The sequence below is a fragment of the Echinops telfairi genome, unplaced genomic scaffold (assembly GCF_000313985.2).
Source record: "Echinops telfairi isolate 266 unplaced genomic scaffold, ASM31398v2 ScPeMD7_18;HRSCAF=68, whole genome shotgun sequence".
NCBI lineage: Eukaryota > Metazoa > Chordata > Mammalia > Afrosoricida > Tenrecidae > Echinops > Echinops telfairi.
Genome location: NW_022103915.1, coordinates 41,951,100 through 41,975,516, shown reverse-complemented (window position 1 = coordinate 41,975,516; position 24,417 = coordinate 41,951,100). Strand labels below are relative to the sequence as shown.

General features: G+C 43.8%; 1 protein-coding gene across 1 annotated transcript in view; it reads left to right on the top strand.

The window, feature by feature from the left end:
- The window catches only part of LOC123521399 (nesprin-2-like), an 86,353-nt gene that overhangs the window by 42,654 nt on the left and 19,282 nt on the right, over window positions 1-24,417 (top strand). The window contains exons 15-25 of the mRNA XM_045287625.1: window positions 1,189-1,344; window positions 4,872-5,012; window positions 5,816-5,998; window positions 6,919-7,053; window positions 8,857-9,042; window positions 10,684-10,806; window positions 13,621-13,803; window positions 17,222-17,353; window positions 20,829-21,026; window positions 21,617-21,691; window positions 23,426-23,536. Coding sequence (XP_045143560.1) covers window positions 1,189-1,344; window positions 4,872-5,012; window positions 5,816-5,998; window positions 6,919-7,053; window positions 8,857-9,042; window positions 10,684-10,806; window positions 13,621-13,803; window positions 17,222-17,353; window positions 20,829-21,026; window positions 21,617-21,691; window positions 23,426-23,536 — 1,623 coding nt within the window. The remainder of the gene's footprint in view (window positions 1-1,188; window positions 1,345-4,871; window positions 5,013-5,815; window positions 5,999-6,918; window positions 7,054-8,856; window positions 9,043-10,683; window positions 10,807-13,620; window positions 13,804-17,221; window positions 17,354-20,828; window positions 21,027-21,616; window positions 21,692-23,425; window positions 23,537-24,417) is intronic.

Genomic DNA, 24,417 nt, shown 5'->3' with positions numbered 1-24,417 from the left:
TGACGAGGCAATAAATGTACATATGTGCCTGACACAATGGATGTATGTATGGACTGTGATGAGAATTGTACAAGCCCTCAATAAAATAATTTTAAAAAAACAAACACGTTTGGAAGTTTATTCAAAAGTTGTATGTTGTTGGGTCCCTGAATGTTGAAAAAGTAAAGTAATTCCTAGCAGCAGTTTGCAGGGAAGCCATCCTTGTGTACCTCTGAATGGAGACTGAGGCCCCTGGACTAGAGGAGGTCCCACAGGACCAAAACCTTGAGCTCTCCTTTTGTTGGCACGGCATTGTCCCTCGTCTTTTCCTCAATCGATTTGCTCTCTACAGAGGATGGAGGAAAGGAAAGTGGCCCACCAGAGTCCTTTAAAATTGTAATCATTCTTCAGTGCAGTGACTCAATCCATTCACACACATAATGCTCGGAACAGCTACTGTGAAAAGGAGAGTGGGGGGTGGGGAACCATAGTAAAGTCAAGAAGTACTTTTCCACTTGATCTTTGGGAAATTTTCCCAAACAAACGAGTTTCTCCTGTATAATTACTGCGGGAGAACAGAGATCAGATTTGGTTTCTAGGCCACAGCCAATAGCCCATTTGTTCAGGTCGTTTATCTCCCCAAACCTACATTCTGTGCTGGAACCGGAACCCTCCCTGTGCAAGGAAGCTGAGCCCCGGCGGGGGCTGTCCAATTAGATGAAAGCAGACACTTGTCGCTCAAGCCTAGGGCTTTCGGTGGCCTTGAGTCATTGTGATGATAATGGAGAAAGCAGCAGAAATGGCAACAAGTTAATAACAAACAACTCCTACCCACCTCACCCCCCTCCAAAAAAGAAAAACTTCTTTGAAACGTGTCGCGACTTGCAGCTTTTTTAGCTCAGGACTGCCAACTGAGACACAATTCTACCGGGAGCTACTTCAGAAGCAGGGGATGTTGTCATGCCTTTCCACAACAATGGTCTGACACTCCGAAGAGGTATCAAGTTTAATTCTTACAAATTAGAAGGCGTCATCTGACCAACCTGAGTCTCTCCCAGGCTTCGTCCCTGTGCATCAATGGTGAAGTCTTGCCACGCCCAGTTAGGTCATTTTAGGCACCGGATGTGCCGGCAGGCGGCTTCCCCCGTGAGGGGGAGAACCATTGCCCCTCCGCCTGGTGCGTGATGAAACTTCTGCTCATGTTTTCAGGAGCTTCAGAGCAATCTTAAGAAAGGGCAGCTGGCCTTCGAGGAGATGATGGAAAAATCGCGAATCAAGTATTCGGAGCTGTATACCATAGTCCCGGCAGAGATTGAATCCCAGATGGAAGAATGCCGAAAAACTCTCAAAGCCCTAGATGAGAAGGTAATGGTCCTGTCTGTGGTCCTGTTGCTGTTCACTTGCGGAGGGAAAGAACAGAGAAGGAGACCGTTGGTAGAGCTTGGTTGATAACTGTGTGGAAATGTCTGTTGGGATGAAGGCTCTCTGAGATAGTGACAGGGTCACAGAATTCGGTGGTCTGTTTGTTTTCAGTTTTCAAGGTGTTTTTCTTCTCCTGCACTTAAAAGAGAAGACGTACAAATCACACTGTACTCCACTGTTGTCTTTTACACCAGAAACACTCAAAGTTTTGTCCACGAGCAGAACTTGGCTTCAAAAGGTCTTTATAGTAAATGCTTGAAATTGGAACCCAGGGCAATATGAATACAGATTTCACGACTCATACTGAATTGCTTTCAGCACAGAACCTGCTGTAATGATGATAGAATTCTCATAAAACAGACCTGGGCAAATCGCTGTACCCGAAAGCCAGATTTGAAGAAAAGGGCATCATTGTTTTATAGGACTGGAGAGACAAGCGCTTAGCAAGACAATTGATTGAATTATAAACCAGCAGACTGGATCCCACAGAACAAAATTCTGGTCTGGCATCAAAAATCACAAAGTAGTAATAGGCTGCCTTCGGAGCCTAGAATGCTATAGTAATCCTACTATATCTAGTGGTTACATTATTAGGGGTGTTAATATAGCTTGATAAGTAAATTGGACCTTAAATGTTATCAAAACATCAGATTTCAAACTTAGATGTGAGAATACATCTCTAATTTATGAGAGAGCTTTCTGAGGATGATCTGACCCATGTCAAAAACATGCCAACTAATATATGTGTGTAGCAAATCTTACAGGTTTAACTCACAAGGAAATCTGCTATGAGTTACTCTCACGTGTCATGGACTATTGATTTTATTTTAAGACAATCCTAAATGTTTTGAGAGCTAAATATTGTTCTCAAGAATATTTCAAATACAAATGACTCCCCCTTTCAAGGGAATTAATAATCAAAATCAATCGTCCAAATCTAGGGTTGAAAATTTCAGCTGCAACTTGTGTATTTGTAGCAACAGCAACTGATTTGTCTTAGTTGACTTATTTCAAGGTAGAATCCATTCTGCCAGCCATTCTGTTTCATTCAAATGACTCCTTTAAAACAAAAATTGTATAGTGAATGATGGGGGGAGTGCAGAGTAGAGACCCAAAGTCCATTTGTAGGCCACAGGAGATCCCCTTGCAGAGGGGTCTCTGGGAGGAGACGAGCCAGATAGGGTGTGATGTAGCAACGATGAAAAATACAACTTTCCTCTACTTCCTAAATGCTTCCACCCCCACCCCCCCACTATCATGATTGGAATTCTGCCTTGCAAGTCTAGCTAGACCAGAGGATGTACACTGGTACAGATAGGAACTGGAAACACAGGGAATCCAGGGCGGATGATCCCTTCAGGACCAGTGGTGTGAGTAGCGATACTGGGAGGGTAGATGGAGAGTCGGTTGGAAAGAGGGAACCGACTACAAGGATCTATATGTAATCTCCTCCCTGGGAGACGGACAACAGAAAAGTGGGTGAAGGGAGACGTCAGACAGGGCAAGATAGGACAAAATAATAATTTATAAATTATCAAGGGCTCATAAGGGAGGGGGTGGCAGGGAGGGAGGGGAAAAAATGAGGACCCGATGTCGGGGTCTAACGTGGAGAGCAAATGTTTTGAGAATGATGAGGGCAATGAGTGTACAAATGTGCTGTACACAATTGATGTATATATGGATTGTGATAAGAGTCGTATGAGCCCTTAATAAAATGATTAAATAAATAAAAAGAAACAAGCCAAAAAAAATAAAACAAAAATTGTTTTCTTCTAATGTACCTAAGTGAGATTAATTTCTGCCATAGAGAAAAAGCCCAGACTGTTGAACACTTTGTTTGGTGGTAATTTGTCACAGAGTGATAGAAAACCAATACAGGATCGAAGCAGCAGCCTTGGCACCGTGAGGATCTGTGGAACACAGATAAGATATATAAGGAGCAAGAGTCTGGCATTGTGGGTAGTGCCTGGGATTGAGGCTACAGATTCGGGGCTTCTCAGGACAAGTTCAAGGACTACCTTGACACGTGGCCTCAATCAAGTTTCCTGCTTCAGTTTTCCAATCTCTATATGATCTCTTTAGACATAGTGGTTCTTCTGAGAATTGAATGGAGTACACACAGGGCACAATGCATTATTTGGTGATTTACTGGCTGCCTGAAGAAAGCCTTATCAACATAGCTTAAAGAAAAACAACACAAACCAATCAGACATTGGGGGGCGAGAGAGGGGAGGATACTGGCAACATCCCTTTATTATCTCTTTCAGCAAAAGTTATTTTCTTAGGAAAATCATTCTGATAAAAAAATTACTGTTGCTAGAATTCCGATTGCTGTAAAAATAGATACTGGGACATTCACACAGGAAAAATTAAGCTCTGTGCCTTCCCGAGAAATGGCTCATTTTCCAAAGTTATTTAGCGCAAATGAATACGAAGGTGGTGGTTTTGTGTCCTTTCATTAGCTGGAGAGTCGTTTGGTTTTAATGGAAACAGGGCTGTGCAGAGATTTTCTCATCAAGTGCAGAGTGTGTGGCATAAATCGTTTATCTCCCAGACCGCTCTTAGATTCTTTGACTGATCGGGGTATGTTTTGAACACTCCACTCAGTGGTTTTGCTCAATTCAGCACACACATTATCTTCGATACATCTCCTAGATTACATTCAACACATTTTGTGTATTCGTTTTATTTATTTATTTTATTCGGGATTTCATTTTACTACTTCTGTTCATCGGTTTAAAAAAAATTGTTTTTAATTGTCAATTAGGGAGGGCTTGCATTTCACACCATCCACTTTACATTCGCTCCTGCAGGCCTCTTAGCGACACTTTCAGCCCCTCCATCCCCACCATAGTTTATCCTGTCCTTCCATCTTCGAGTTTGCCTCTCCTTCTGATGAATTACTGTCTTCCCCTTCACCGAGCTCACCAGCTGTCCACCCTCCAGCCCATTGCTTCTTCGCCTTCCCTGGTTGCCCTCCATGGTAACCGCTAAAATCTGTTACCTTGGCATAAAAGGCTTTTTGTTGCTTGTTTTCTTTTTAATGGAGGTCTCATAGAATATTTGTCCTTTGGTCATCCACTCATTTCATTCCGCACAGTGTCCTCCTGGTCCATCCATGCCATGAGGCGCTTTGTGATTTCATCGTTGGTTTTTCTAGCAATGCCTAGTATTCCATTGTCTGTCCATCCTCTAGCTGTTGTGATCAATGCTCTGATGCAGACAGGGGTAACTCTGCCTGTTTGTATTCTGGCTTTTACTTCACTCGGGTATCTGCTCCGCAGAGGGATTGTGGGATTGCAAGGGATTCCGAGTCTGCTAATCCACTTTTATACCACACATTTGCTTTACGTTCCCATCATCTTTAAAAAAATGTTATAAGTAGAATTACATAGCAGAATGACTATCCATTTACTTGTTGGGATACTGAAAATACCTCTCAGCCAAATGTGCCTTCTTCTTGGTAACAGATTAGCAGCGAAGTCTCGAAAAGCTCACCCTCATATGCAATGACTAGAAAGATTGAAGAAATTAACAACGGGCTTCATAACGTTGAAAAGATGTTGCAGCAGAAAAGCAAAAGCATTGAGAAGGCTCAAGAAATGCAAAAGGTACCAACCTTCTTTTATTCCCCACAATTCAGCCTGCATTCCAGTGTTGGCACACTCGCAGTGCCACCTCCCAGAGACGTTGTGGCAAAGGTTGCACTTGAAAGGGGTTGTTCTTAGCTTTCCCCGTGGTGGGAATCTTCCCAAATGGTGAGAGAGCCTGCGATGGCAAAACTGGCCTTTTCGTAATGTCTTGGGAATGCCATAATTAATGAGGATATTAAGTATTAAAAGCTTGTCTTTAGACTGTGAAAGAAAAAAAAAGAATAGAAATTTCAAATTAATTTCCCTTCAGAAACATCTTCGGGAGGAAACTCTTAGGTAAAACTGGCCATGTTACATGCAGTTCTCCTTCTCAAGTCCCGGGTCAACTCGGTACATGGAAAGGATAGTACACGCGCCTAGCACTTTCTGCCACAACTTTAATCCCATCAGAACTGTTCTTAGTTCTGTTTTTAGCAGATTTCAAGTTCCACCCAGCCCCTTATAACATGACCTCGTCACTATTAAAAAGTCAGGGTTGCGTTGGCCTTGTCATCTGTCGTTCACCTCTGGAAATGCCCGGATCTTCCTGCTCCTCTCCTGCCAATCCCAACGCAAATAAATGCAGTTCGAGTGAAGGAGCTGAGACCAGGTGCTTTTCCCATATTGCATCACGGGTGGTTACTCGCCATAAATGGAAAGCTGTGGCGGTGGTGGTGGTGCTTTGGTAGGATTTGCAAGGGCAAATATGAGTTGCAAACTAGGCATTAGCACAGTCTACCATGATGTCCTCCTTCAAGTTGATTGATGATTTCCTTCTCCAGAAAATGTGGGATGAGCTAGATCTCTGGCATGCGAAACTGAATGAGCTGGATTCTGAAGTTCAGGACACTGTGGAACAGGACCCAGGGCAAGCTCAAGAATGGATGGATAATTTGATGATCCCCTTGCAGCAGTATCAGCAAGTAGCACAGAGAGCAGAATCGAGAACCTCACAGTTAAATAAGGTATGGCTGCAACACATCATAGCTAGAGATCACGTGATAGCATTGAGATGGGTTTCAAACAAACAGAAATATAGAGAGGCAGTCTGCTTCCTCTGTATAGCCATTTCTCAGACCGGAGGCAAGAGCCTAGTGGGCACTAAGCTGACAGCCTCACCGTTGGGACTGACATGAAGGTGTATCAATGCAATTAGTTGAAGATTGTAGAATGGGTTCTCACAGCAGGCGGTGGAAACAGAGCTGGCTAACAGAAATGACTCAAGTGGTGCCCAGCTCACGAATCAGACATGCTAGACCTTAGCTAGGCCTTCCGCAGGTCGGAAGTCTGAGCAGGCAAACAGAAGCCCAGATTATGTAAAAGTCAAACCACAGCAGGACTCCAGGAAAGCTTTGTGCTTCCCAGTAGGTGGGAAGACCAGTATTGGAAATTGCTCAATCTTGGGTCCAGGAAGGGAGCCAACTACAAGAAAAATCCATTTGGAAACAAAATACACCCTCTCTTCCAAGTAGGGGTCCTGAGTGGGTGGGTCGTATATGTGACCTAGGAAGAGCAAGATAGGATCCTGGTCTTAAAGAAAGACAAGGTCTACAGCAAGCAGGAGGACAAAGTACGAGTCTAGTTTTCAGATGGAAGTCTGGAATAAAGAGTAACTCCTGGTAGTTCCAGACTCCAGCTGGAAACTTGCCGAGGCAAAAGTTGGGATAGAATGACTTATAGCCTTCCCCCTTGTGGTCAGGTTTAGACTTATATTGGAAAGACTAACTTGGAGCGGGAGGAGAAGGGTGGTGCCAGATGGCCCCAGGCATGCAGAGAGGAGCGTGCAAGGCCTGATATAGCACTGCTAACAGCAGTGGATTCTCCAGGAATCATCCAACTCAAGTAAAAGGGATCAGGCTGAATTGAGTCCATGTCTCTTTCTCAGGCCACAATTAAGATGGAGGAATATAATGACCTTTTGAAGAGCATTGAAGGTTGGATAGAAAATACCAGTTTGCTGGTCAATCCTGTAGACTATGACTCTTCCAAGATGCTGAGTCAGCATGCTAGCAAGCTGCAGGTAAGTGTTCTTTCAATGGTTTGAGGGATTCATAGAGTCCATGTGGTAGTAGCTCAGCTGACCATGATGATTTCTGTGCTTTACCTGCAATCTTCCCAAGCACCATAAAGAAGCTTGGGCGGGTGAAAGGCACTGGACAGAGGGATATAGGAGACTAGAGTCTACTTCTTTCATCCTGATCATGACTTCATGGTTTGGATACCTAATTCTCTTCCATGAGCTTCACTTCCTCCCATCTTTGAGTAAGAGTGTTGCACTGGATGAGGTTGACAGATGGTTGTTAATAAAATTCAAAGATGGCCCTCAAAGCCCCAAATCTCAGAACATTTTGAAATGCTAGGCTTTGTTTATCAGCTGCCACTGGGTGGGAAAAGCAGGGGCATGGGAAGGGGCAGTTCTTTTTCCCACAGGCAATTATTGCTAGAGGACCAACCTGATAGCATCTTTCAAACAGAAGTCCTTCTAAAATAACTACCTGTATATGATTAGTGCATCTTAGCCCTTTACTGAAAATAGTCATCCTCCTTACAGGATACCTTATTCTTTTTGTTCCAAGCCCTGATTTTTAAAATGACATCTAAAGATGTTTCAAATCTCTCTTCTAAGCAATCAAGTTTAAATTAAAAGTTTCTTCAAATTGCTCTATCACCTTTTGCCCAAGTTGTATTTATAATAAAATGATTTTATTGCCAATTGTTGATCCCACAAATATTGCTTCTGTAATTCAGAATGATTGAAGCATAAACTGGCTTTTAAAATAAAAATATTTCACCCAACTTTATTGAAGTATAATTTGCATACACTGAAATACACCCATCCTAAGTGTGCTCTGCGATGACTTTGGATAAGCTTAGTTTGTAACCCCCAGTACTGTCTCCAGCCCGAGGTAATCACCCCCGTCTTTTTTTGTATCATGATAAGTTTGCCTTTTCTACACGAATGCCTTACATAATGCTTTTGAAATTCATCCAGCTTGTTACCTGTATCAGCAGATCATTCTTCTGATAACCGAGTAGCGTTCTGTTGTATGGAAATAACACGATTGGGGTTGATTCCAGTTGGGGAATAGAGGAACAGTTAAGTCAAAAGTCATTGCTACTACAGTTCTTGTTCATCCAAGCCCTGGCTCACTTCAAACAACACATGTCTCAGCATTTCTCTATTTTTAAGGGTTTCTTTGAAAAAAAGCCTGGAGTTCTGGTGGTATAGTGGGTTACAATGTTGGGCTGTTATCCACAAGGTCAGCAGTTCAAAACCACCAGCTACTCTGTGGGAGAAAAATGAGACTTTGTATTCCCATAGACAGTTGCAGTCTGGTAAACCCACAGGGGCAGTCCTACCCTAAAGGATCCTAAAGGATCACTATGCATCGGAAGGTATTCGAAAGCAGTGAATTTGGTGTGTTTGTTTTCTTAAATGGTTCGAGGGCATCTGCTGGGCCAATTAAATTCAATTCAGAGAAGGCCATGGCGACTGGTTTGGGGGCAGAATGCAGGAATATCACAGGCTTGGGGGTGCTGAGTCGCGCAGATCCAATGGCGGTGGACCCATCACAGGGCACTGGCAGCAATCAGGCTCAGCCAGCAGGGAGGGGAAGGCAGGGGGCAGGGGGAGACGAGGAGGCTCCCAGGGCCCTTCTTATGAGAAGGCCACGCCCACAAGGAGGTCCCACCAGGCTGTGACCCGAGTGACCAGTTGACTACCAGCCCTACACTTTTATATGCTTTCAAGTTGATGTAACTGCCACACTTCCCGTTATCAATTTGCCTCCTTTTTCTTTCCCTGTTGCTTTTCCCTGTCCAGATGGCTTTGGAAGATTCGGAACAGAAGCACAATCTTTTATATTCCATTTTCTCAGATCTGGAAGACCTCTCCATAATTTTTGAAACGGATGACTTAGCACAGTCAGTACAGCTGCTAAGTAGCCAAGTGACAACTTTACAACAAAGAATCATGGACAGCCTTCCACAGATTCAGCGGATGGCTGATGTAAGTTTGCACCGAAAAGATGTGAACTCTTATTTTAAATTTCCATTTCATTTAATAAGTCACAATCTAGTGCTAATTCACACCTACTTATGTGGAAGACAATTTGATTGGATAAACTCGTGGTCCTATTTCCTGGGTTATAGTTTACTGTATTGGCAATGTCCGGCACAACTACACCAGGAAATCAAATCCCCATTCTTCATCCAGTAGTGGGCTGCTTAGAAAGGGGTGAAGCTAGATCAGAGTAGTTCAGGGATGGCCCTTTGTCAGTAAGAAGTGATACCGTCAAACTCAAACCACAGATTAACAAGAAGGGAATTAAGAGAGACAATGTTCCAATTTTCTTATTCAACAATAGCACGTGTGTTGAGGGCCTGCTGTGTCCACTGGACTTTACTGATTTATTTTTGTTTGAAACAAGCGAGGCCTCTGTTGAAGAACAGAGTCACACAGGGAAGACAAAGGCAGTTCCTAATTATTTTACCTTTCGTTTCTCAGTTACTTTCCCTACACACTCGTGTAACCTCAGGGAAATGATTGTTCAAGTAAACATCCCTGGTTGTCGACATGTAGTCCAAACTTTCAAAATGCTTCTATAATTGTTTATGGAATTGATCTTAAAATACAATGTATACTTTTGTATAGCTTCTTAAATAAAAGACACAGACAAAAATATTCCAATGTCATTTAACTTTTCTTTATCATTTAGAGACCCCACAATAAAGAGATATGTTCTTGTGGCTTTATTTGCTATAAAGATGTTTGTTTCTGTAGGAAGACCTCAGAACCTCTATCGCTTGAGTCCTTTGGCCTAGTCTTATGGCGTTTTTTCGCTCTCTTCCGTTTTAGCTGCAATTTCTTATTGCCGACGAGAACCACACTTGAGCTCTGAAGCGAAGGGCTGAGCGCTCTCCGGTGGTGCGCGTGGGCTTCCATCTGTGGAGTTTGCAGCGCATATTTTGACTTCTATTTTAATAGCATCTTCATTCAGAGTCTTGGCCAGGCTTTGGAAGTTGAGAGACTAGTCCCTGGCTAAGTGATCCATTGTTTAAATTTACTTGAGTAGGTTAAAAAGTAAGTCGAGGACTCCTTCTCTGGCAATAGTTCATTAGGGGATTGACAAGAAAATCCTGTCGGTCTCCCAGCTCCTGTGGTGTTTTCCCAGGAGAGACTTTATCACCTACTTCAAATAGAGGGCATTTTTAAAATGCCAGGCCACTTGCACTTAGGTGTTTAAATGCATCCCAGAGGTAAAGCTGAAGAGTTTGAAGATAGTTCTGAACTTTCTTTTAAAAATCAAAAGGTTTGTATTTATACTACTTGTATTCTCGCAAAGTGATTTCTAAGTGGTTCTCTGAGGATTTTTAATGCAACTACTCGTAGGAACAAGCAGTTCTTCGTAGAGGTGCTACGAGTCAGAATGGGCTCAATGGCCGTACAGTTCTTATACTGTGGGACATCCTGTTCATTGAATAACATTTTGATTGGAGAGCATCCATGCTGCTTGTGTACTACTTTGTAGTTCTTAAGAGAAATCGTGGCAAACATTTTTTGATTAGATATGAGATGAGTTAATGGCAATAGATTGTGTTTCATAGGTTATTAAACTCCATGAGTGTTTTATTGATGCTTAAATTGTAGGATGTGGTTGCTATTGAAACAGAAGTCAAGGCAATGGAGAAGAAAGTTTCAAAAATCAAAGCAATCCTGTTAGCAAAAGAAATATTTGACTTTTCACCTGAAGAAAATCTTAAACATGGAGAGGTAAGCATGGATCATGATTAAAAGTATTTTCTCATAACACTTATATCTATTTTTTAATTTATGTATATATATATATAAATCATTTTATTGGGGCTCTTACAGCTTAGAGCAGTCCATACTTCAATCGTATCAAGCATATGTGTACATATGTTGCCATCATTTTCTAAACATTTACTTTCTATTTGAGGTATCAGCTTTTCTTTTTTCCCTCCATGCCCCCCCCCCCATATCTACTTTTTAGTATGTAAAAGTGTGTTGTCGTTAAAACCCAACCAAAACCAGCAAAGTAAAGCGAGGGAGAAAAAAATTGGATTTGAATAACTGTAAGTGTTTTAAATTCTAATTAAGTTATCATCATAATTCAGTATGCTTTAAAACTATTTTTTTTTCACCTAATTTCTTCCTAAAAGTTCAGAGTTTGGAAGTTTTGACTCTCAGTGAAATTCAGATCTTGAATTTTCTTAAAACTGTGACCATCTAACCCCAAGAGCACTAAGTGCCAGTCTTACCTACATGACTTACCACATCTGTGACTTTGAATCATTAGATAACTGTCTCTGCTTGGACTCTCTGTCATGCCTCTAAATTGATATGAGGTGATTACACTGAACAATGGTCTAGATAGCCCCCTAGCAGAGGAGGTGGAATCTACCAAGCAGCAGATAAACCTTCATTCTCCCTGAGCCTGCTGAGTAAGAGCATGTGTCGAGATCTGGCACTCCCTGGCTTTACTCCCAGCCCTCTCTCTGCTGTATAACCTTGCCTGGGTATCCCACTGTCTCTGATTATGTGTGAAATGGAGGTTTTGACTACATCCCTCCCAGGGGGGTAGCAAGGATGGAATGAAACAGAAATGCCTAGTAAATGAAATACAAGCCTACTTGTGACTGTACTTCATCGATGTTACATTTTTAAGCAAATTGAACGTTTGTCGTGCGCTTGTGTTGAGCATGTGGATCACTGCCATCTTTCCAACAGCATGGGCTCACTTCATGTCTCCGTCACATTTGGGTGAGTCTCACAATATTTCAACCCTTTCATGCTTTCCGTGTACATTGGGTAGACTGGAGTATGGTGTAATCAACTTTTGTAGGCATGTGACTTGCTTATTTTGATATCTGTTTACTGAGGTCGTCTGGGTCTGAACACACAGTCTCTCCAAAGTACACCGGCTAACTTTTCTAATACGCCAGTGGTGTACATCCAAATCCCTACAGATCCGATAGTAGTAAAGCAAAGTAGGTTCATGGTGTTCTTCTGGGACTCATAAGGAGCCCTGGCGGTGCTAGGAGTAAGCTGAAGACTACAGGCTGCAAAGTCAGTGGTTCAAAGCCACTAGATGCTCCGCAGAAAAAGATGCTCCTGGAAAGATTTGCAGCCTCAGAAACCCTAGTGATAAGTCAGCATTGGTTCAGTGACAGTGGGTTTCTAGAGCTCACGGAATTTGACAAGACATTGGAGTTCAATTTTTAAATGTGCGTTTTGCGGTCCTTTTAGATTCCTCAGATGGGAAATACCTCGGTTCTTGCCTTCACTTGAGAAAGAATTTACACTGACGCCTGGTTTGTGATCCAAGTGGGTTTTTATAAAGGATAGAAGTCTCAGGTTTTACAGTTAACTGAACACAGGCACCCTCATGGAGCTGCACACCCACACGTGGTGGCCTGAGGAGAGAGGGGGGGAGAGGGAGGGGGAGGGGGAGAGAGACTACTGGAAGGCCAAGGAGCAGCTGGAAAAAATGAGGGCAGTGGTCTCCAGGTTCAGACTTTTAGGGCTTTCAGCTGGGAGGCATGGTCAACGGTACTGGCTGACCCCATTGGCTGAATTAAGCTCACCTGGCTCAAGGGCCTGAATTGGCGCATGCCCTTTAACTTTTATTGGCTTCCAACCTCCTGCAGGGGGCCCCTAGGCATGGAGCGGACCAACCCCCTGTTTTGCTACCTAACAGTCCTGTTATGTGGAAAGCCCTGCGCTAGCTGTTGGCAGCTAAGATAGAGGACCTGCGCTGATATTGTTCCCCGCCTGTGACAATACACCAAGTAAAACTTTTCTACAGAGAGAGGAAGGGAGGGAAGGAAGGAAAGGTTTGACCCAAGGGGTAACTGGGTGCTGGTAGCTTGCTCTTATTCCAGCCAGCCTTTCATGAGATCGTGAATGACCAGATCACAAACATGTAACCATGCTGAATCTGGGTTAAACAAATGCTTAAAAATAGAAACTGTGAGGGTTCTGGTCAAGAGGGCACCAAGCTGGACGGAAGGATGAACACTGGTACAGATGGGAACTGGAAACACGGGAAATACAGGACAGATGAACCCCTCAAGACCAGTACTGAGAGGGGTGATACCAGGAGGGTGGAGGGAAGCTGGGGTAGGGAGGGGGAACCATTTATAAGGATCTACATATAACCTCCTCCCTGGGGGACGGACAACAGAAAAGTGGGTGAAGGGAGACATTGGACAGTGTAAGAGATGACAGCATAATAATGACTTGTAAATAATTAAGGGTTCATGAGGGATGGGGGGGCGGGGAGGGAGGGGACAAATAAGGAGCTGGTGCCAGGGGCTCAAGTGGAAAGCAGATGTTTTGAGAATGATGAGGGCAACAAATGTGCAAATGTGCTTGACACAATGGATGGATGGATGGATGGATTGTGATCAGCGTTGTACGAACCCCCAATAAAATGATTAAACAAAACAAAAATAGACTCTATGAAGCCTGATTACATTGTTTTCATTTCAAATCATTAAGTCGAGCAGTGCCTCGCTCCCCCTTTTTACATATGCCATTTGCTTTTCCTTTCTGTAATTGAAGGTCATACTTGAAAATCTACGGCCCATGAAGAAAACCATCGCTGAGATCGTATCGTACCAAGCGGAACTGAGTTTACCGCAGAGAGGCCTGAAGCCTCTGCCTGTGTTTCAGCGGACCGCCCAGCTGGTACAAGATGTCAGGCTGCTGGAAAACGTGGCTCAAGAGCAAACTGAGCTGTTGAAGGTGAGCGGTGCGTGGGATGAACTTCAACGTCACCGAACACGGTCAGCAGGAGCTGGTTCTGTTTCGTTTCTGACAAACGGGCAGATCAAATGCCCCTGGCAGACCGGTGTTGCTCTGGTTGATGCTTGTGGCCACTTCCCACATCACTATCCGGGATAGATGAGCTTGGGTTATTTTTCTCAATTCTTACCCTTGTTCTGGTTGATCATATCAAAGTGTAGTCAGGGTCTGTTTAGTGCCATTAAGCGTTGTTGTATCACTAGGTCATGAAGTAGGTATTGTGGGAAGAGTCAAGCCTGGGCAAGGGGGGTGGAGAGGGGAGACATTTGCAATCTCACGCGGCAGGCAGACCTAGACAGTGAGTAAAATGTAAATGTTTCGGTCTCTGGCTTATTGCTCATCTCATTTTGTTCTCACATACACGATGTGGACACAACAGCACTTTATTGTCCTTATTCTCACATCGACGACGACTGTGTTGGATGATTTGCTCACAGATTGTGTGCAGAGCAGTTTCAGAAAGGGCAAGAAGGAGAGTTTCTAAACCCCAGATCTCACGCTCCCTATCCTGGGAATCATCGTTAGACAGAAACGAGCATTTTGTTCTAGTTTGTATTCCTAAGTCGACAACACTCCCACAAGGACAGAAACTTGCTGGAAGAGCCCTAAGTTCTGGACTTCCCAGTCCTCTTAGAACTGCCCAGGGCCCTGGTGGCATAGTGGTTGGGCTGCTAACCCCAGGTCCAGCATTCAGAACCACTGGCTGCTCCTCAGAAGAAAGGCGGGGCTGTACTCCCGTAAAGAGTTACCGTCTTGGAAACTCACAGTGACAGTTTTACCCTGTCCTAGGGCCATCCTGAGTCAGAAATGACTCCAGGGCAGTGCGTTTGCTTTGGGTTAGAACTCTCCATCCCGCTCCTGCTGCTCTGTGGGCTCAGGAGAAGGGGTTCTTTTTCTTCCCTCAGGAACACCATCTGGTTCTAAGAAAACAGCTCTTTCTACCTCGTAAGCTTCTTGCACCATTTTGGGGGTCACGCGTTATTCTCAAATCTCCTAAGATTTGAGGGTGCTGTCCCCTCCAGTTTGAGCCTTAGCTCTCGCGGTCGGTTGAGCCTGGCTTATGATAATCACCATCATTTCCTAACGTCCCAGGGAGGAGGAAAGGCGATCTGGCACTCGGTGTCCTTCTCTTCTTAATACAAAAAGAAGGAAAGGGGAAATCATATAAAACTTGATCTATTACTTTTCGTCTTGTTCTTCTTTACGGGTCTGCTGGTTAGGAAAAGACAGTGACAGCCCGAACTCTGCTTTAAAGTGACTTCCTCACACAATGGGAGTGGGAAACGGCCGAGGAAATTATGTTTTGTGCCAAGTCAGGCATCAGACTGCGCTGCTAGAATTTCCCATCTCATCGTGAGAGTGAAAGTCAGATATGACCTCCTGCATTTCAAAGTGAAGTAAGCGGTAGTCATAAAAATCATTAGAATGTGGTACTTTCTTTTGCTTCTTCCGCCAGGTTACTGTAAGGCTCCTCATGGTAAGAAAGCAGGACAAAGTCTTTTGGGGGGGAGGATAAAGGGGTATAGCTCATTATGGAAAGTTGGGGAGCAGGTGTGTGCAGCAACCATGGTCATTCATGTCCAGCCTACAGCCAGAAGCATAGTTAAATATTAAAGAAAAGACAAGGAAGAATTCTGTCTTAGCCAGAAAGTTTCTGCTTTTAAAAGGTATTTTGCTTCAGGATGAGGCACACCGAGGAAATAGCTAGATGTTCATTTGAAGGTAATTTCCTGTGTCATACTTTAATTTTTTGTTGTGTTACGAGATACATAACAGAGCAGTTTCCATTTTAAATCAGTTGTCAAGTGCTCAATGCAGTGATCTCATTTGCACCCACCAGGTTGTGCCTCCCACAGGAGTCCTGGTGGCGTGATGGGTTAGTGGAGGGGTTGTTAACCACAGGCTCGACTTTCTCCACAGGAGAAAGATGATTCTGTCTGCGCCCTGAAAGAGTTACAGCTTCAGAAACCCACAGAGGCCCTCCTCTGTCCTACAGGGTTGCTATGAGTCAAAATTGACTCAAGGGCAGTGAGTTTTGTTGTTGTTGTTGTCGTTCTGAGGTTGTACAACCATTATTATTTCCAAATATCACTTCAACAAAAACTCAAGTGCCTCATAAGCAATAATACCCATGTTCTCCTTTCCCAACCCCTGATGGTTCTAATTACGGGCTCATAGTATTTCCCCTTTTGTCTTACCTCGTCCTTCAATTATATCATTTCTTTCACAAAGTTTTGAGCTCGCGGAATAACTTGGAAGTACAGCCAGAATGCTCCTTAGAGGTAAAGATGGCAAGACTTAGTCTTACGTACTTAGGACATGTTGTCAGGAGAGACCGGGTCTTGGAAACGGACATCATGCTTGGTAAAGTGGGGGAGAGGGCAGTGAAAAAGAGGAAAGCCCTCCACCAGATGGATTGACACCATGGCTGCAGCAATGCCAACGTGAGGACAATTGTGAGGATGGCACACGACAAGGGAGGGGTGCTTCTCTCTGTTGTGCACAGTGTCGCGATGCGTCAGAATGGACCCAGCAGCCCCTCACAACAGCAAAGTCACACACCACGTGGAAGTTACTCTTCTTCTTTAGCTTTATTCGGCAAGGTCACACTGAGCTTTACTCATAAAATGTTTATCACCGAGTCCAAGGGATGCCAAGTGAATGTGTGGCTCGACTGGGAAAATTCATCATCATTGCTATCAGAACTTTCGAATCCTATGACGTTTCCATCCCAAATCAGTAATGTCACCCTCGTGTGGCGTACTGTTGTTCCATAGTAGTCAGCACCTCCATATTAACATGCCATAAGATATTTCCCAGGCTAATAAGGCCACTCTCCCGGAAGTATGGAGGCCAGAAGGGTATCAAATAGCACTCTGAGCACTGAACAAGATGCCCTCGATCCAGTAGAGCAAAGTCAGGTGTCAGCTTTCCAAAATGTTCGACTTAACTTACCATTTCTTGATTTAGAAACTTCCTGGGTACACATTGGCAGTAGCTAACTGGGACGTCTGACAAGATCCAAAAACATTATTAAATCTATTGTTTCCCATTCAATTCCAATTCCTGGTGATGCCCCCCACCCCCACCCCCCCCACACACACACCATGAGTCAGAGTAGAACTGTGCTCCGTGACTAATTGTTTGGAAGCAGATTGCCGGCCCTTTCTGCTGAAACCGTTCATTTAGGGGCGTGGACTTTCAGGCCTGGGTGGACTCAAACTTCCAACTTCTCAGTTAGTAGCAAAGTGTGTTCACTTTGGGTCACCCAGGGAGGTTAGATATTCGAAATAATCATCAATTTAGACCTGAGCCCGTATGTCAAGATTCTCTTCTCTCTGTTTTTGGTACTTTATAGATAGCCACAGAGCAGATTGATGAATGTGATGGAGAAATTGAACAGTTGAAAGAGACCTTAAATAATTACTCAGCTGAGTTTTCCCCTGAACGTGTGTCACCAGACAGAGTTGCCAACTTGCCACAGGTACAGGTATGTTGGTTTTTTTTTTTTCATTTATTCATCCACATTTCAGTTCATTTAACAATCATGTACTAGACTCTTGGGGTTTATAAGCCTTTGTGGTAGTACAGTACCCTGCTTACTTGACTATTCAATTTGAAGGTATTTTTTGCATGTCATTCTTCTCCATTCCTACTTCATAAAGTTTGGTTATCTAGTCATAGTTATTTTAAAAGTTATAGCTGTAAGAAATCATGCAATGAGTATTGGGCTGCTGACCAAGAGGTCTGAGGTTCATGCCCATCAGCAGCACCGCAAGAGATAGATGAGGCTGTCTCTTCCCGTCAAAGATTTTCTAGTCTTAAAAACCATATAGAGTCACTGGGAGTCAAAATTGATGCCACAGCAATGAGTTGGAGGTGGTTTTGGGCGGTGGGTGGGATTGAGAAGCCATAGCTATTAGTAGCTAGCCATAGCCAGCTAGCTTTCTGGAAAGGAGCCTGGCCCTTTCGAGGTAAGATCCTGAACACTGCTAGAGCGAAGACTCTGTATGCTAAGCAGTGTGTACATGTCTCCTGGGTCATACCATACTTAACAATGCCCTGTAGACCCAGTTACGGTTTGTATGCTAACCCTCTGCCCCCAGAGATTTTTCAGGCTGTTTTTGAATTAGTGTGTCTATAATGAAAAAGCCTGACTGTGTGCCAGGGACGTTGAGAGAGCTGCGTTTTCCCTGCCGTGAAGTTGATGTAGGGAAGCAGTTGGTTGGTGATCAAAACAAGGGAGAACTGTAACAAGATGGTTAACACTTAACGTGAAGTAGAAAGGGGTCCAAGGTGACACAGCTCGTAAGCGGTGGACTCGTTAATGGAGTGTTAATGACTGTAAAATGTAAAATTTCTCTTTTAACTCAAAAATTATCCCGAATGCCAAATAGTTTTTTTTTTAATATTGCTTGTATCTCTCAATGTGGAAATTAAAACTGAGCAAGTTAAAATATATCTCTTTTGGTTTTTTAAGTAATAAGGAAGCCATTAAATTTTAATATAAATAACACTTTAATGAAAATAGCAATTTCCCAAAACTAAAAGTTGTGGGAAGAATCCCACAATTATACATCTTTGCAAATTCTTTCAGTATCTGACTTCAGAGGGGTCAACTAGATTTTCCTCTGCTTCTGCTTCAATCCTTTGAAGTAATTTTGCCTCAAATATACAAAGACAAGCCTGCTTTACACTGATAATTAGTTGAAAAGGAGGGGGAGGAAGATTTCAGCAGCTATTTTTGAGTAGTTGTGGACATTCTTCTTTGAAACTACACTTAGCCTCTACATGTGGTCCTTGCTCATTGGTTAAAGTAGTTATAAAATAGAACTTGAGGCAAGGTCAAACAACTTTTCATACTGTTACATTGCACCCTCCTGGTTGATCTTGTGCTTTGGATAGTTCTTCCACCTGTGTATGATTTTATAACACTAAGCTTGATCACTTGTAAAATATTCTTACACTAAGTTATGCAGATCATCCAAATTTCATTAGGTGATATATAAAAATCACATCTACCACATCACCTGTCTCATCTGAAAAATTCTTTAATATTTAAGTGTATAAGTACTGTTTGCCAGCTGTTATTTTAAAATGGTATTTCAAGAAGAGGAAGGCTAGTTCAGCTGGTAACTCAAATAGTCACACAAATACTTTTCCTCAACCATCATCCTTTGGCATGCAGCAGTACTTCCTACCTACTTCCCATTTTGTGATACAGAATATTACAAAGACACATTCTGCATAGAGGGCATTCTTAAAATAAAAGTGACTTAAAAAAACACAATAACTACAACTTTGTGTACAAAGTAGTGAACAATAACTACCAATATAACGGTTATGTTAAGATAGCTGCAACTACTCAGAGACATGGCTTAGATAAGGGCTATCAGCTCCTAGCCCTGGCCCTTCTGCTACTGAATACATTCCTCTTTCAATGCTATTATTTGGCCTGAAGCCCAAATTCCTGCGATTGCTTTGGGGAAAATGACAGTTTTCTGAATTAAGTCTAAGTTGCCTGTGGCTTATGTTCCATTTCCAATAAACATTAAATTTCAGAAGTGCAGGATCTCCCCAAAATAATACTACATCCATTAGAATAAGACTTAGTCTCCCAGTGGACTGCCGAGACATAGTTTTATGGGGCATGTATGGCAAAGAGCAGTGCTTCTCAAAGTGATCACAAGCCTGAAGTCAAGATTGTTCACACGGCTCCTAAAACATCACTTGCCTCTTTCACTGGGGTGACATTGCCTTGATGACACAAAAGCAATGGCAGGCAAAGTATCCTGGGATTAGAATTTACCCTCCATTCTTCTAAGAACAGAGATGAAATAGAGGTTTAAGGAATCTCGGCAGGAGCTTCAAAGGCTTCATGGAAAGTTTCCATTATTTTCTCATTCCATTTCTCCATGAACATTTTCAAGCCCTCCTCTTACTAGGAACAAAAGTCCAGTCGTTCCTGATAATGAAGATTTCCTAAAAAGGAGCAGGTTAGAGTTTGGGCAGAAGTTGAATGGCTTGTATCAGAGATGCGAGAGACAAACATCTTTATCTGGGTGACAGCTGGAATTTTTTTTCCCAGTCAGGGTTCTATACTCCCATAATCCTCCTTGAATAATGGTTTGCATATCTACCAGGTTCAAGACATTTTTTTCTCTTTTTTACCATCCCCCTTTTAAGACATTTTTTAAAGTAGCATTATAAAACTTAGAATCATTTGTTCCTCATTTCTACAATAAGTGACACTCCGCAGTGTCACTGCTGTTTGTTTAGTTAGTCCCATTTGGGAGAAAGACAAGGCTTTCTACTCCTGTAAAGAGATGCAGTTGCAGAAGCCCACGGGGGCAGTTCAACCCTGTCTTATAGGGTCACTATAAATCAGAATTGCCTCAATAGCAGTGAGTTTGTCAGGAGGCTTTGACTTTGAGAAAAAGCCAAGAATTTAGTAATATCAATGATGGCTTCAGAGGCAATAATGAAAGTGTGAGGTTTCAAACCTGGGTTGTTTTTTTCTCAGTGATTCCTAAATGCAAACTTCCTTAAGAATCAGTACTTAAGAAGGAACTGATTGAAGAGCAGGTTTCTGGGACTGGCTGCCTGGATCCAATCCCGTCAGTCCCCTGCAGACAAGAGAGCAGTGGCTCCCAGCCTGGGCCACAGAGCACATCCACCTGTGAGGCTTGTTAGAAGAAATTCCAGCCTCAGTTCAAGCCCCAGAGATTCTCATTCACAAGGCTCTGGGTGGGGCTCGTGCATCCTGTCGGTTATATAACCTCCGCAGGCTATTTGGAAACGAAGCCAGGAGTGGTGTTCCAGGGCGCCAGGGATGTACACTCAGCTCTGCACACCCGGCAGCAGCGTAGCAAAAGTTTCATCCTGTCTACCCAACGACACAGGCACCGATGGACAACCAAGGACCCCGAACGCCCCCAAGCAGAGCAAACGGGTTTTCTTCACAGGGAGAAATCAACAGCCTGGAAGAGCAAATTCTGAGTCTAAACCAGAAAAAAGAAGAGCTGTTGGTGAACTTGAAGACGGCGGTACTGAGCCTTCACCAGCATCTGAAGCAAGAGCAACACGAATCCGAGAAAGAAACGCTGTCAGCTTCTGCGCCCGAAGAGGGTGGCGTGGCCAAGAGGGAGGCTTCTGATTGGAAGGTGAGTGTGGCTGAAGGTTAGATTCTCCCCTGAAAGGCCTGTGGCATTTGAGCCCACATTCTGTGCAGTTAAGGAATTTTGAAAGTTGAGATAACTCCACTTGAGATTGTTAACTAGCGAATCGAAGTCTTCAGGGTGTGTTCTGGACTCTGTCCAGAATTCTTGTGCCCAAGTGGCTTATGAAATTCCACGGGCAGGTAGATGGGAGCCCCACCGTCTGAAGTCACTTCCTATTGAAGTCAGGGGCCCATTGCAGACTCAAAATTGGGTACAGCTTGTCTCCTCTAAGGCTGTGCTTAATCCACGGCCATGAATCACAGTCTTGAATCATTTGGATGAGCGACGGTGGGAGGCCATCCAGGCGAAAAGATCTAAGATTTGATGGCACCTGACAACAAGATTGGGGAAAAACAGGCATGTGGCTGCATGATGTGCAAAAAGGTGCAGGACGCGGAGGCTGCTGCTGTGGGCGGGCCTCTCGGACAGAACTAGTAAAAAATTAGCTCTGCAGACATGTAGCCGGGCCGGGAGCGCGGGTTGCCGAGCGGCCGCCTGACTGCCCGCCCGGGTGCGTGTGCTGTGCCTTTCAGCTGGACAGAGCGGGCTCCATGTCCCTGCTGCCTGCCGTCGCCGAAGAGGCGGAGGAAGGGTCCGTGAAGAGTGAAGTAAGGACTCTGGTTTTCACATTAAAGTGGGTTATGCGTTCAAGTCTGTTGCTTATAGGAGAAGGCCCATCAAAAGAACTTAAAAATGAATAGAAACCTAGAGATTAGAAAAATAAATTAGGGCTGATCTTTTCAAGTGTCTCTAAAACTACTTCAGCACCCTAAAAGTAGGACGGATGTAATTCAGACACACTTACTTGTTGGCGTGAGGGAGGAGGTGAGGTCCTTGTTATGTTCTGACTTGTGAGTACGTACTGTCTCTGACATTTTCAGAGCGTGCTAGTCAGCACTCCTGGTCATTCGTGTCTGGAACTTTATTTTTCCCAGAGTGAATTTCTTGTTTTTGACTGAAATGGTTCTGCCGAGGACATGAAGCGTTGTGTTTGCGCTGATCCTGCCGAGTCTTACTGCTTCCCTGCAACTCGTGAACAGAGGCACTTAGAGTTGTCTTTCCTGACGTCGGCTTCCAGCTCTTGCTTCAAAAACCAGCTGCTCTCCCGAATAGACAGTTGCTTATAGAGACCAAGGTCCTTGAGACCAAGACCCGTCTCACCTGGGACGGGTGAGAAGGAGAAATAGGGAAAGGATGTCTTAAAGAGTACAGCATTTTTAAGCAGTGTAATGAAAAAAAATTAGAAATGGGAAGTGATGGTGTTTGCACAGCAGGTGAACGTAGTGAATGCGGCTTTTATGTCGCAGTGGTTGAAACGTTTTGTTAGCTCTATTTCACTACAATAAGGTTTTTTTTTCCTGAATAAGCACAAAACTAATGGGTCTTCTACAAAAGAGAGAGAGAATTCCAGCAACTGATAGTTTTATGTCTCACATATGAGTTGGCTTCAAAAGGCTCATGGAAAAGTCCCATGATCTTTTAATTCTATATGCCCACAAACTTTTTGAAGGCTTCTCGTATAACCCTTCGATATTTAATGCTCATTTTTATCAATCCTCAAACAGTTCCATTGTCAGACAGAGCAGACCGCTTTGGTAAGGACCCTGGGTGGCACAAGAAATTTGCAATTGACTGCTAACCTGAGGGCAGGTGGTTCGAACCCACCCAGCAGCACTGCAGAGGAAAGGCCTGGCAGTCTGCTTCTATAAAGACGACAGCCAAGAAACCCTGGAGAGCCATTCTGTTCTGCAATGCACGGGGCCAGAATGGACTCAGTGGCCGTGGGTTTTCCCAGCTTCTGAGTTCCCAGGGGAGGAAGCCGCAGTGGGATGCGCGAGACTTTGGAAGTGCAAGAGTGTGGTAGAGAGAATTAGGAGATTGAAGGAGGTGCCAGGGCCCAAATGGGTGCATGCATTTCAGCGTGAGATAGGTGCTGATTTGCCTCTGAGCTGATAGGTTTATAATATCTATAGTTTATCTTTGACCCACCCCCACCCCCACCCAAAAAAACATGGCCCTCACACTGTCATTTTAATGTTTAAAGTTATATTTACTAAAGTCGGCTAAATTCCTGGAACGCAGTTTGTTTGATTTTTCATCTTTTTCATTGCTTCTACTGTTGATGATAGCTGGCTCCCAACTTTCAAACGTTTGCTAGGCTACAGAGAGAGTCACCACAGCTTTGAAAGAAGACGTAAATGAGCAGTCGGAGGAGGGGTGGGATTGAGGGCCACCGGTGCACCGCCTGGGAAGATGAGTCTTGTATGAATAAGAGGGGTGGGATGCTGGCTGAGGGAGGGAAAAATCGCTGCTCCTTGGTAATGATTTGGTCTCTGTGTTAGCATGGAGGTAAGAAAGCAGAGCCGTCTTCCGGTTCTTGGTCTTTCCTCTCGGAGCATGACAAGGACAAGGAGGAAGACAGAGCGTCCTCATCTTCTGGAACCATCATTCAGGTAAAGCTGGCCGTGTGGTCCCTGGGGGCGGGGTCTTCCTGTCCAGCTCTGCGCTAACTCTGCTTACCCTCCTCCTCGTTCCCTTCATTTGCTTTTCATCTGGCACTTTCCAAACCTGTAGGATACCAATCTGTTCACCCAGATAAAAGTAAAAAGTAAGGGATGGTAAGCCAAGGAAATAACCCCTTTGCTGCTTGGGCTGAAAAAAAATTTTTTTTAAGTTGTTCTCCATTGCCTGAGCACAAATGTAAGGACAGCCAGATATCAGCTCGTCATTTGTGTCTCTATGGCACATTCATTGATTATAAGGAGAGCTAGTGAAAATACAAACGAGCCTGAAAACATCACGAGAGTGTTCCCCCGGAGAGCAGGCTCTCTTTAGCAAGTGAGGAGGGAGGACTCTCTGTGAAATCGTTTCTTTTTCTTCTTCTTTTTTTTTTTAACAGTGGATAAGACTAAAAGAAATCAATGAAATGAGTTTTATTCTTCCTTTTAGCATTCTAAATTTTCAGTTCCTCAAAAGATAAGACAAATCCCTTCGCTTTAGAAAATCCGTCTAAGCTGATGTCAACAGCATGTCATGCCTCTGTTCCTGAAAGCCATTTCTCTCCACCTCCACACACCTCTCCCTCCTGTCACCTGTCCTGGGCTCACCCTTATCCCCAGCCCTACGTTCATCCTTTCATTACGCACTGGCACCGTGCCCTGCCTGTACATGTGTCCTGAGTCTCTGCCTCTTGATGAGCTCCTTTCTTCCCCCTCACAAGTGCTCAGGTTTCCTCGTCTCTATTAAGGTAGCAGAAGGACATTGGGCCTCCACTCAAGTACTCCCTCAATGCAAGAATACTTTCTTCTATTAAATTGGCATTCTATGATGCTCA